This window comes from Centruroides sculpturatus, unplaced genomic scaffold (genome assembly GCF_000671375.1).
Source record: "Centruroides sculpturatus isolate CEXI.00-Female unplaced genomic scaffold, Cexi_2.0 scaffold1120, whole genome shotgun sequence".
NCBI lineage: Eukaryota > Metazoa > Arthropoda > Arachnida > Scorpiones > Buthidae > Centruroides > Centruroides sculpturatus.
In genome coordinates this window covers 150,338-164,203 of record NW_019385344.1, presented here as the reverse complement: position 1 = coordinate 164,203, position 13,866 = coordinate 150,338, and the positions used below count along the sequence as shown (strand labels likewise).

General features: G+C 29.6%; 1 protein-coding gene across 1 annotated transcript in view; it reads right to left on the bottom strand.

The window, feature by feature from the left end:
- The window catches only part of LOC111637900 (E3 ubiquitin-protein ligase MYCBP2-like), a 263,246-nt gene that overhangs the window by 102,952 nt on the left and 146,428 nt on the right, over nt 1-13,866 (bottom strand). Inside the window, 8 exon segments of the mRNA XM_023383504.1 lie at nt 694-853; nt 1,901-2,480; nt 4,744-4,827; nt 5,402-5,443; nt 5,507-5,819; nt 6,314-6,438; nt 9,138-9,237; nt 13,559-13,693. Of these exon segments, the coding sequence (XP_023239272.1) occupies nt 694-853; nt 1,901-2,480; nt 4,744-4,827; nt 5,402-5,443; nt 5,507-5,819; nt 6,314-6,438; nt 9,138-9,237; nt 13,559-13,693 (1,539 nt within the window).

Below are 13,866 nucleotides of genomic sequence, written 5' to 3'. Positions count from 1 at the left end.
AATAATAAAAAAAATGGACAAGAAAACCACAGTCTGGAGAATCATCCTGCTAGTGTGACCATCCATATATTAGTATCATGTATCACTAGCTGCACAAATAACATTCCAATATTTTGTTGGCCAGTCCTCATATTTAATAATAAGGTGTGCTGTAATCTTTATGATTGTAAATGTATGCCATGAGTCTAAAAAAATTACGAACCACTGATTAATCATTAAATTTCTTTTCTTAACATTTTCAAAATGTGTGTGAAAGTATTTTGGTCGAAGACTTTAGAAACATCTTATGGATACTGAAATGAAGATTATCAGGTGAGTTAGGAGATAAATGAACTTTATATGTTTACTGTTCATTGAAGTTAAGAAAAATTTTATCAATAGAAATAATTAAAAAATAATATAAACTGACAAACTATTATATTTTAAGTAACAGATCAAATCTCTTACTTAAAATATTTTATCACCAAAAAACTGTTGAGCATTTTCTTCCTACGAAAAAGTTAATAAAAACATTTCTTAACACTCAAATGTTTTATTATCTAAAAACTATTATTTAGTTAAAATATAATTTCTTTTTTAATGTGATTTCAATACACAGTTTCATTGTAAACCTAATTCATTATTGTTACATTAGAATATTAATTTAATTAACGTTAGAATTTTTAATAAAAAATTAATCAACATTAATTTCACCTTTTTGGGAGTTCCGGGAGTACACGGAGTCCCTGGAGTTCCTGGAGTACTAATTGGACTTATTGTATTCCTCTGTGTAATACAACCTATGCATCCAGTTGCTGAACTTTGTGATAATTCTTTTAAAATACTGCTAAAATGAGAACTAACACTGGTATCACTGTTAAAGAAAAAAAATCTGTTAGATACAATATGAATAAAATATATTATATGTTATGCATTAATTATATCATTTAACAAGTATTTCCTGCTACAGTCATTTTCAGTAAAACAGTGCAACTATAATATTCCGATTTTTCTACCCTTTATAGAACATTCAAAGGATTCATATTAAGTAATCTCTTCTTTATTGCTTATCTTGATGCTGCTATCTCTTTTACTGATTCAGAGATTACATCATATGCTGATGATCTTAAAATATTAAAATTATTGTAAACAAAACTGTTTCATGTGTAAAATTGCTCTGAATAAATGTCTCTCTCTCTCTCCTACATAATCAAGATCACCTGAATTTTTATATTAATAGCATTTTTAAAAATTATTATATACTTAACAATCTTGGCATCCCATTCAATAAAAAATTTACATTTAATATTTGTATTCTTTCTGTTAAAATATCAATTTTCGAAGGTGTTTTATGGCATCACCGCTGCCCATTTCCTATCATCCCTTCATGCAATATTTCTTGCAAATTTTCAATCCATGAAAGATTATTGTTTACCTGTTTGAGCAATAGCTGCTTCTTCATTACTTCAGAAAGTATATTTAGAACTTAGAATAATAAGGTGAAAATTTTTGGGCTAATTAACTTAATTAATGAGTAGAAAATTTCGCTACAGACAATATATCAATAAAATTAGTAATTTATAAATTTGAAATAATGTTTCACTAAATTTATCTGTGAAAATCTAGATTTGAATTCAATGTGTAAACTTTTGCCTGTGCAATTTTGTATGAATTGCTACTTATATTACCCAACTTCAAGCCAAAGTTCTTCTAGAATATTTATTGCTGTATTTGATATAAATTGTAGTAATATACATATAAAATCCAAGAAAATATTTAAAAAAACTTATAATTATAATCAGTTGATTTAACAACCAAATTTTTCTCCTAAAATATTTTAATAAGTAAAGAATTAATTCAGTAATCATGAAATAATTCTAGATTTATTTTTAATATACACAAATATACAAATAAAAATCACCTTTGTAAAGAGCTTCTTCTAAGCAATCCAGAAGTTTTAGGTGAAACTGTTGGAGGAGAATTTCCCCAGGTTTCTTGAACCGAAGCAGCATGAGATAAAACATTTTTGGGAGAACCACTTACAGGGGGAGATGATGACGATGATGATAATATCACACCACCTAAATGCTGACCTTCACTACAAGATCTAGTGGTAGGAACAGCGATAGGACTCGAACTGCGACTAGATGATATCCTGGGAATTCCCACCACAGACATAGGACTAGAACTTCTGGAGCTTCGACGAGGAATAGGTGGTGTATTGGGAGGTGTTCTAGGTGGAGTTGCAGTATTTCCATTAGCTCTACTTTCACCGATTGCTTTAACTAGATCTTTTACAGATACTCCTTGCAATTCAGGTGGAATATCACGAGGTAAAGAATTACGAAAAGGTTCAGTATTTCTTAGGACACTTTCTTCCTTCAACCATTTTTGTAATGCTGCTACCCTTCCTCCACTACTCAAGGAATCTTTTTCGGAACGATCCGTTTCTGTTTTTTCTGATTCTGCCAATGTGTTCATTGAAGTCGATGGAGTAGAAACTAAAAGGTATATCCTTTATTATATTAATAAATTTTTAAAATATGATTAAAAATGTCATAAATTAAAACAATAATCTAGTATTTCTAAAATAAATACAAATTAATTTGATTTTTTTAAAATTAATTTGAATGATTCAGCAACAGAATGTTTAGGGCATTGTTTCTAGTTCATCAGATTATGAGTTTCAATCCTGTTTCAAACACAGATGTTTGTAATCATCAGATTTTGAGGAAAATTATTCAATGGTGCTCATTACTTTGATTTTGCATATAAATTTTTAAATGTATTTATTATAAACTTTGAATTCATTACTGAATATGGAAAATTTAATTTTGTGATATATTGTGTTAATACTAGTTACATTCATACTTAACAAATCTGAAGTATAAATTTTTCAATATATGTAGTTTATCACATTCAGCCTATCATAAAACAAAGCTTCTTTTATATACATTCTGTCAAATAAATATCGGAAATTGTCCGTTTCAAAAGCCTATGTAGAAGATATGAAAACAAACTTTTTTCTGTATGTTGATACTAGTGTACTTAATTGTCATGTGAATTTGTAGTGCAATATGTCAACCAGTTCATTTACAACTGTTGCTTTTGTCATTGAATGTGAAGTGTGCTCTGCAATTTTTAAAATGAACAAAAATATTGAATAAAAAGTTTGTCTAAAGTTTTGTGATGCCAATGAAATTTCTTATGCTGAGTCATTAAAAATGTTTCGGAAGGTCTACAATGAATCAGTTTTATCCAAAACACAGCATTTAAAGTTGGCTGAGAAGTGGTGGAAGACTTTCCTTGTTCTGGTCAACCTCAACATCTTAAACAGACAAAAACATTGACAAAGTGAAGGAAATGGTAATGGAAAATCGTTATTCAAGCTTGAGAGAGATGGCTTAAAATCTAAACATGTCTCATAAATTCATTTGCACCATTTTAGTTGACATTTTTGGCATGAGATGTGTCACAGCACAACTTGTTCTGAAGAAGCAAAATTTTCTTCAAAAAGAGCACCGGAAAAAGATTGCTGAAGACATGCTTGAATGAGCCAATTCAGATCCCACATTCATGGAATGCATCATGGCAAGTAACAAGATGTGGATTTATGAGTTTAACATGCAAACCAGCCTAAAAGCTTCTGAACAGCACTTCAAGAATGTGTCAAAACTGAAAAAACCACATCAAAGTAGCTCAAAAATCAAAGTCATGTTGAATGTTCTCATTGACTGTCGTGGTGTTTTCCACTCAAAATTTCTTCTAGAGGGACAGTCAACAAACAATATTACTTGGGCGTTTGAGAGAGAATGTTTGCCAGAATAGGCCAGATTTGTGGAAGAACATGTGTCAGCCAGGCATCTAGAAAAATCATCTGGCAGGGAGCCTAGCAAAGAAAGACCTGAAGAGGACACTGTAATAACATATAATAATAGATTACAATAATAGATTACAAGTTATTTACTGCAAAATAAATGTATTATAGTATCTTTGTATTATAGGCTTATTTATTTGAAATAATCTTCTAATATCCTTATCTCTATTTTATATTACGTTGTTTTATTATATTTATCAAAATCAATAGAATATAGTAGAATCTCCCTAATCCAGCACTTCACTTCTCTGGCACATCTAGTAATATGATACCAAGTCACATTAGAATGTGGAATTTAGCAGAAGACATTTTTGTGAGTGTTATGGAATATAATTCCAGCTGAAGAAGCCATGCTTTCACAAAGAATATGATAAAAAATATTTAAAGGCTAGAATGGTTGCAAAGAGAAAACCTATTCAAAACTAATTTTCTAAGCAACAATTATTTGATATCAAATTCATAATAGCATACAAAAGTACAATGTAACATTAAAATAATGTATATAGTTTCTTCCTGTAACTAATAACTGTATATTAAAAAAAGTTTAATAATACAGGTTATGACAACTTGCACATATTATGTACAGTATGGTACATGTTTTATTTATCAAATCCTACTCTTACATTCCAGTAATCTGGCCCTACTGGTTTTTAATAGCGCCAGATTAGTGAGATTCTACTGTTTCATAGTATTTACTAAGTATGAGCACAATACTTTTATTCATAAACTGCTGTATTTTATGCTTTTGTATTTATTTATTTATTCTTTTTCAAGATACATCATAAAAATTTTAAAAAATCAGTTAAACATATACTATTTAATTATTTACCTTTAAACAATTCTTTACTAGTTTCAGTGATATAATAATCTATTCTAAAATATCATACCTGGTGAACCAAATACAAAAGGGCTAGCAGACCCTGAAGAACCACCTTCTTGATCAGAAGTTCCACTTCCAAATGTAAACATACCTAAAATAAAATAATTAAATTTGATTCTACTTTAAATGTGTTCAGAAATCAGTATAAAAATTAAAAATTTAAAATTTAAAATATTTCGTTTATGAAATGATTTATTCAAATAAAATGTACTTTTACAAGTTACAATAAGTTTGAATGAAGTTAGTGTCAAATTTACGTATTAAATTTTCCATTAAATTTAAATTTCTATTACTGAATGAACATTTGGATTCTTTATTGGAGTATAAGACTAAATAATTACTAAGCAATTTTCACTGCCAGACTACCATCTCTACAATATAATATATATACATATTATATTATTCTTTTTTTCCTTGATATTTTTAAATTTTAAATTAATAAATCCAAATAATAAAAATTTAAATTCAAGAAATTTTATGCCCTTTAAAATAAATGAAAGTTTATATTTTAAATAAATATCAGTTAAATTCTTTCATTACATAAAAACATCTTGTAACATAATTTAATATCATAATTTAATCATAATTTAAATAAATAAAAAGTTAATAAATAATAATACAATTTTTATATTTTAATTAGAAATCTAAATAACAAAATGTTATACTTCTTGTATTGCATACAGCCACATCGTTCGGACACTTGAAATCTACGGAAAAGAATTGATGACGATGAATCCTTGACAATATACAATAAAAATTATAAACCTTACCTATATTCTGCCCAAAAATTGGTTGCTGCTGTGCAGCTGCTGCAAAATCATAACCACGATTATTTCCGTACGTTGCATTAAATGGAACGTTGGGAGATTCTGCCGGTAAATTAGTTTCCATTCCAAATTTCGAAGAGACTTTTCCCTTTTCTTCATCACTATCTCCAGCTTGCATTATTTCAGCCTCATGTTGTAGATAAATAATATCAGTTCTACTCTGAGATAAAGACCATGCTTCGCCATCTGTATTAAAGCAGTATCTTTGCATGCTTTCTTTATCTAACTTCACCCATGTTCCGTCCATATTACACATCTATAAATATAGAATCTTTTTAAAAAAAACATTTATTGTTATTGAATGAATGAAATATACAAAAATATATAGTATCCTTTCTGTGTCAGTAATGCAGTAATGAGAGATGTGGCTCTCTATAAGGAAATTTCAAAATGAAATTTGTATTTCAGCACTTAAACATAACAAATGTACTATCTTATCATTAATTTATAGACTTCTTAGAACTCTTTACTTACTAAAAAGTAATGAATCTTAAAACCTTTAGTCTCTATTAAAAAAATTTAATCCCTAATATACATTCTTTAATTTTCATCACAATCAAGACAATCTTATTTTTACTTATTGTCCTAAATTAAATAATTATCACAAATAACCAATTGGTAGAGGTTTAGACCAAAACAGTTACAGTTTTCTTCTAAACCTCTACCAATTGCTAAAGAATTTCGGTTACTGCTAAAGAAGTTTTTAGATGAAGGTAGAAAACAAATAATATAAAATAAATTTTAACTTACATCTTTCATGATGTTAACTGTGTTGCCAAGAACTAACATGCCAACAGGAGAAGCTTTCAAGCTAGGTCTACTTCGAATATTATGCCCAGAAGCACCACATTTGACTACATGGTATACACCAGGTCCTGGAATTTTTTAAATTTGGATGTATAAATATCAAAATAAAAAAATATTAATACANTTGACATAACCGGATATACGTCACTCTCATCTAAGTTTGACTTGGGAATTTTTTTGTTTAACAATAAATGTGAATTCTTCTTCATGGAAAAATAAGACATCCCCTGAAAATAAGACTTAGCGCATCTTTGAGAGCAAAAATTAATATAAGACACTATCTTATTTTTGGGGAAACATGGTAAAGCAATATTGCCACCTCTTTTTAAAAAAATTGACTGACGAATTTACACATTAATAAAAAAAATATGTTGATAAACCAAAATTTCTTCACTTTTGCTATGTCCAATCACCACGAATGACAATGTTCCACTGCAGAGACCTTTCTTTAGAGACTATGCCTCTGCAAAAACATGCAAAACAGTCTAAAAGTTCTACAATGACAAGCCCAAAACAATTAAATATATATATTTTGAAAAGAAATATTGTATTTTTAATTGTTCTGGGGAACTTTTAGACTGTTTTGCATGTTTTTGCAGACGGCATAATCTCTAAAGAAAGGTCTCTGCAGTGGAACATTGTCATTCGTGGTGATTGGACATAGCAAAAGTGAAGAAATTTTGGTTTATCAACATATTTTTTTTATTAATGTGTAAATTCGTCAGTCAATTTTTTTAAAAAGAGGTGGCAATATTGCTTTACCATGTTTCCCCAAAAATAAGATAGTGTCTTATATTAATTTTTGCTCTCAAAGATGCGCTAAGTCTTATTTTCAGGGGATGTCTTATTTTTCCATGAAGAAGAATTCACATTTATTGTTAAACAAAAAAATTCCCAAGTCAAACTTAGATGAGAGTGACGTATATCCGGTTATGTCGAACTGAACTTAAATAAAACGAAGTCACAAACCGAAGTGAACTTACGAAATTTTCGTGCTGGAGTGGACTTCCCACTCTCGCTTCAACTTAACTTTTTTATAGTGTCAACATCGGGCTCAATGACCAATTAGTGCTTACTGAACTGTAACACTATGCAAGTGTGATGTTGCATGATTCCCGGCCAACCAATTAGCAATCACCAGCTGTAACGTTATGCAAATCTGCGATTCCCAAGTCATAGTCTTATGCAAATCATGCCATGTGGCGTGATTGTCTGCTGACCAACCAATGGCTGTACTGTCGATGACTGTTATGAGTAAAAAGAAAACTTTGCTAGGTCTTACTTTCGGAAGGAGACCTTATATTTAGCAATTCAGCAAAGTCTCTGCTAGGTCTTATTTCCAGAGGATGTCTTACTTTTGGGGAAACACGGTATCTGAGCTCACCCTGTTGTCTGATGAGTATGATGTGCATCAATTGCTATACCAATGAACTCATCAGTAAACATCAGAACACATTTCAGTACATTATGGTTCACCAATGGGCTGTTTGATACATATTGGAATATACTCATTGGTAATAATTATTTATACCTAATTGGCATGCCGAATCTAATTCTGATTTTGAACTACTACTAATGTTTTCAGACTGTTCAAAATTCTAAATTTAAATCTGTATAAATAACAATATCAGGCCTTTATTCCAGGATAGCATTATTATAAAGCTTCTACTTTGCCATAATTTAAGGTTATCAAATAAGGAGAGATCAAAAGAATTATATATCTTTATCAACAACTCAGTAAGACTTGAAGTTGTATTGATCATATAATATGAATCGATATAATAATTATGTATGTTTTGTTTAATCTGAAAATTATTATATCGATTCATATTCCATAATGGGAATGAATGTGTAGTGAAAGATTGAGGCCTGATATATATGACATAGAAAAGTTCCAGAGTTTCCTGACTTGTACTTGAAGCCAGATCTCCCACAGAGTGATAGGCTAATAATCTTTCATCTGTTGTTCGAAAATCATTAAGAAAATTCAAGTTTCATTTAAGAACTGTTTGGAATATGTTGACATATCCAATCAAATTTCTTTCATATTCCAAACAAGAGTTCTTAAACAAAACTTGCATTTTAAACATTAATTCAATCTTGAAATTATTTTTATGCCATTTTATTTGAATTAAACTAAAGTAACACCAAAAGACAACGTGTTTTTATTATTTTCACAAATTAAATGTCAGGTGTAAATTATCATTTTAGTAGCTTTACAACATTAATCATTTGACCATTTGTATACTCCCACTAAGATGATTTAGATTTACAATGCATTACCATGTTAAATCTCTAAGAATAGCCTCTTTAAGTAAATGGACAGACAGGATATCATTCCTAAAGGAAATAGCATTTAGATTTTCCAGTTACTTAACAAAATTGGATAGAGTTTACAACATAATCAAATATAGGTCAGAATATTATAATTTTTTTAATGTTATTTTGTATTATTTGATGGTCTTATTATAATAATTAAGTCAACAAAATATAATTATGAAATAATTGCATAACAAATTGCATGAAAGCATTAAATTACATGAAAATATATAACAGCAGTAGAACAGCAGATCAGTTTAACTATCTACCATTGTGTATGTCTTCTAAAAAACTGAAATTTACATACAATCATCATAAATAATAAACTTTATATTAATAAATCATAAACCAAAACATTATTAAAATAAATTATTTTTATTTAGTATTTTTACATTAATTCATATAATTATAATATATTTTCTTGAACTTATACATATATTTTATATACCTCTCTTTAAGCGTGGCCGATCCTTCGATAAATCGTCAAGAGATTTTTTAACAGGCGACGGTTTTTCTTTAAAAAATTCCGATAAGACTGACTTTGGTTCCTATTTGAAATACATAAGCAAGCATATTTATTTTCAACTGTTTTAAAATAACTGAAAATTTACTTTAAAATATTTAATTAGTAAAAATAAAAATATTTATACACATTCTACTACATTTTAGCCATAGTTACAAACATGATTGTTCACAGAGGAGCACTTGACCTCCCACGATTGAGTAAAAAATTGCATAAATTATAAAAGTGATCAAGATATATAACCTTACATCTTTGACCATGAGATGCTTTGATGCATTATGGATACTATAATCTACTTGTAAAAAAGAATTACATGATTAAATAAAAATGTATTGATATAATTATTTGTCTCCAAGGTTTGCCCCCTGGAAAATTTTCTATAGACACCCATGGTTACAGGTAATACTAAACAATAATTTATTATACTTATTTATTTTATTATCCATTCAAGATTTCAAAGATCTGAAACTATTAACTTATAAAATATGCTAATTTGTAAGGAGATTTAATTATAATTAAGTTCAGCAACATACAGAATTTCAAAACTATGGTTTACTTAGTGCATTAACTATGAAATTATGTAATAAATTAATTAATTAATCTATCTCTCCTTTAATTTTGCAAAAGAATGAATTATTATAGTAAAATGATGCTGTTTATTACTTAACAGTCATGCATTTTTGAACTTAAAGTTATAGAAATTGCTATTTAAATAAGCAATAATTTATCATGAATACTGATATAATTTATTGGGAAGTATTAATAGTAATATTAATCAACAAAGATTAACATTAGTTAATAATTAGATTTACTAAATTAAAAACAATAACAAAATATTATGGTAAAATATTAGACAAATATAAATTTATATATTCATCAGAAAATTGTATAGTAGGGATGGCCAAATCTTGTCAGAGAGGAGCTATACACAAGAACTGCATCTTCTATTGGAATGCATTTTGGAGAGCCACCTCATCTCTTTATCATAAGACTTGGTAGAGGCAAGCCATCAAGTAAGTGAGCAAACAAATGAATGAATGGCTTAACAAAGCAAACCTTACTATACTGAAATTGGAACACTTTCTGTCTATTCCAATTCATATTTCATTAAAAAACTAACGATATACCAATCATCCAAACAAAATATGAGTATCATCATCATCTGCCACTATTTTTCGACCTATGTATCAAATTTCATCCAGTTCTGTCCATTCGTTCCTGAGATATCAATTTTTTTCAATATTTTTCACTTCAATTAAAAATTCTTCTTTTCTCTTTCAGTCAATGAAGTTATGTTTTGCAAAATGACCACTAAAAACAGGACAAAAAAATTTTAATTTTTAAATAACACAATATTAAACTTATTTAAATCATATTAGTCTATATTAATATAATGTTTGAACTCTGGATTACAGGTGGGAAAAATCCAGTTCCACCTCTTAAACTGGAATTGTTGGAACTGAACCAAGTGTGCATTTGAAAACCGAAATATTGTTTTATTAAAAATGACATTGGCACTAATACCAAACTGAATATAATGAAAATTCTTGAAACCACTGTTACAGCTTTTGATTTGGAATGATTACTTGATGTCCCCAATACCACAACTTTCCACACCGAAATAATTATGAATGTAAAACGTAGTCATTGAATGAAGGTTTCACACTTTATTGTGTTTTGTGTGCATCTAAGATGAAATGGTAATAATTTGAAAACAATTGATCTATGCATGCTTGATGATAGTACCTCTATACTGTCTGTACCTGTAATGTTTACAGGTATGTTTTTGGAGATATTATATATAGTTAAAATACTGTAGTAATCACTGTTACTTTATTTTAATGGTACTTTATGACTAACTAGATAAACAATCATTTAACTCCTTTGACTTTACAAATGTAAAGCTTTCAATTGTCTGTTCAAGGTTAAGTTGCAAGTTAACTTACAATCTCTGCATATATTACACTAGTTAATAGTCAAAAAAACTTATCATTTAGGTGTAAGCAGCAGCAAGTTTATAAGAAGAAATTGTATAAGTATATGGGAGCCACAGTATGGGACTAGAAAATGTGGCTTGTAAGCCACATGCTCACATATACAAGGTGTGACAACTTAATTCCAGGTCTGGTCATGTAACACTGCAGTGTCAGCATGCAGAAACTTGTCTAAGCTTGTCATAATAGTTCAACCATCTGGCTACTTGTCTGCAAAGATTTCTTCATGTCTCATAACTCATTCTTTTTCTGTATTCCATTCACATATTGCTGTAAGAAAGTGCTGTCACGTTTTTGTTATGAAACAAAAAGTGAACATTAAGTTTTATTACAAGTTGGGTAAAAGTGCAACAGAGACATATGTCCTCATCAAGCAAGTTTATGTGAATGATGCCCTATCGCGCTCTCGTGTTTTCGAGTGGTTTGCATATTTCAGGGATGGTCGGGAAGACCTTGAGGACAATGCTCAGCCTGGACAACCTCAATCAGTTCAAACACCAGAAAACATCGAAAAAATCAGAGACTTGCTGCGATATGACTGTCAAATATTTATTTGGATGATAGCAGAGACAACTGGCATCAATCTGGAGACAACTCACTTAATCATCACCGAAGATTTGGGCAAAAGAAAAATCTACTTCCGCTTCATTCCGCACTATCTCACTGAGGACCAAAAGCATCTCCGGCTGGAAGTGTATCAATGGTTTATTCAAGATGTTATTCAAGATGACCCCTCTTTACTGGATTCCAAAAACCAAAATCACATTGAAGGAATGAAGATTCAATGACCTGGAGGACATACAGCGCAATGTGACCAAGGATTTGAGAGCTGTCAATGGAAGTGACTTTGCCAAGCATTTCAAGAACTTGTACAAGCATTGCGAGAAGTGCATTGCCCTCCAGGGGGATTATTTTGAAACATATTAAAAGGGTTTTTCATTATATGTTCTTTGTGTCCTTTTATTACCCCAGTCCTGGAATTTAATTGTCACACCTTGTATAAACAACTTGATAATCATATCAGTATTAATAAAAACTATACTATAATTACAATATGTGGTCATTTAATTTCAGGACTATGTATACATACACAATAATCAGAAAATCCAGCAAAAAATAAACTTTAATTAGATAAACAAATTAAAAAACATTATTGTTAAATGAGTACAACAATTTGAAGGAATGTTCTCAAGACTAAAATAAAAAAATATTATATTATTAAAAATTAAAATATTACTTAAATACAAATGTGAGGAACTGGACCTAACGAAATTTGAGAGAAAATTTTTTCCATTTTTTATTACCAGAAGATGAGTGCATTTCTCTTCCCGAGTTGTTTCCTTTCACAGGGAACTCAGAATGTGTCACTGGAAACTAAGGCAAAAAAATTCCCTATTGGTGGAGAGAGACAACATGACTTGAAAAAATAAAAAAAGGAATTCAGGGACCAGAGGGTGTCAAGAGTCCAAGAGTCCAAGAGAATATTCCTGAGTGCCATCCGAAAGGATTTATCATCATCATCCACCGCTGCCACTCCTCCCAAACATCCTGTGTTTCTCCAGAAACACCTACGAAGAACCGACGGATTTTAACTTCCGATAGACTTTAATCACCGTTCAAGGCCCTAAAGACATTCTCAAAGACATTTCCCGGCCTCCCCAATGCCTCCATGACCATTTGGAATATCCAGTGAACCAGGTATTTATAATGACATGCAATGTCATGTAAACTCTCTCTCTCTCGATTGGTCAGTCATGTATTCTTTTCTGTTACATTAAATTAGTTATTTTTGCTGTTAACCTCGTATCCAAGTGAATCACTTCTAATCCATCTCTCAACACTCCTCCATCCTGAATCTGATCGCCCGCGCACATAACCACTCAAGCAAACTCTAAAATTGCAGTTTCTGTGTCTATCCTAAAGACACAGTGGTGTCAGTTTTGACGAGGCACAAAGAGATATCAACCCTCTGGTCACACAAATATATGAAAAATAATCTAAAAACAATTTTTAAAAATCAGTTTAGCATTCAAATTATTACAGAAAGGACTTTATTACAAATCAATAATAAACAATTAAATAATGAGCAACAGAATCTAATGTTTTCCAGACCAAATTATCAAAGTAAACTTCATGAGAATCTGAGCCAAATTTTAACTCAGATCTTTAGTGTGGCAGATACTGTATGCTTTAACCACTTCAACCACATAATCAGGAATAAAATTATAGATAAACTTTGTCTTCTGCTTTTCTTTGTGAACTTTATTCTTAATGATAGTTATTTCCTACATAATAATTATTCTGAAAACACATTTAATATATGTATTTATAAAATATATTTTGTTAACTTACATCTACAGGTACAAGTAAAGTTTTTCCTAAATGCTGATTATATTGCAGACACCATGCTTCTGTATATCCATTCTGACAGTACTTTCTTACAGTTTCTGTACTTAATCTTATCCAAACACCATCATCATTATGTATCTATTAAATATTAAATTTTTAAATTAAAATAATAATATTAAGTTACACTCTTAAAAATTATAAATAATGCTTAAATACTGATTACATTACATTATTGTAATTTTTTATTGAATTATATAGTGTATCTAATGAGTCTAGAATATAATAATATAAAATTAACAATATATAGTGTG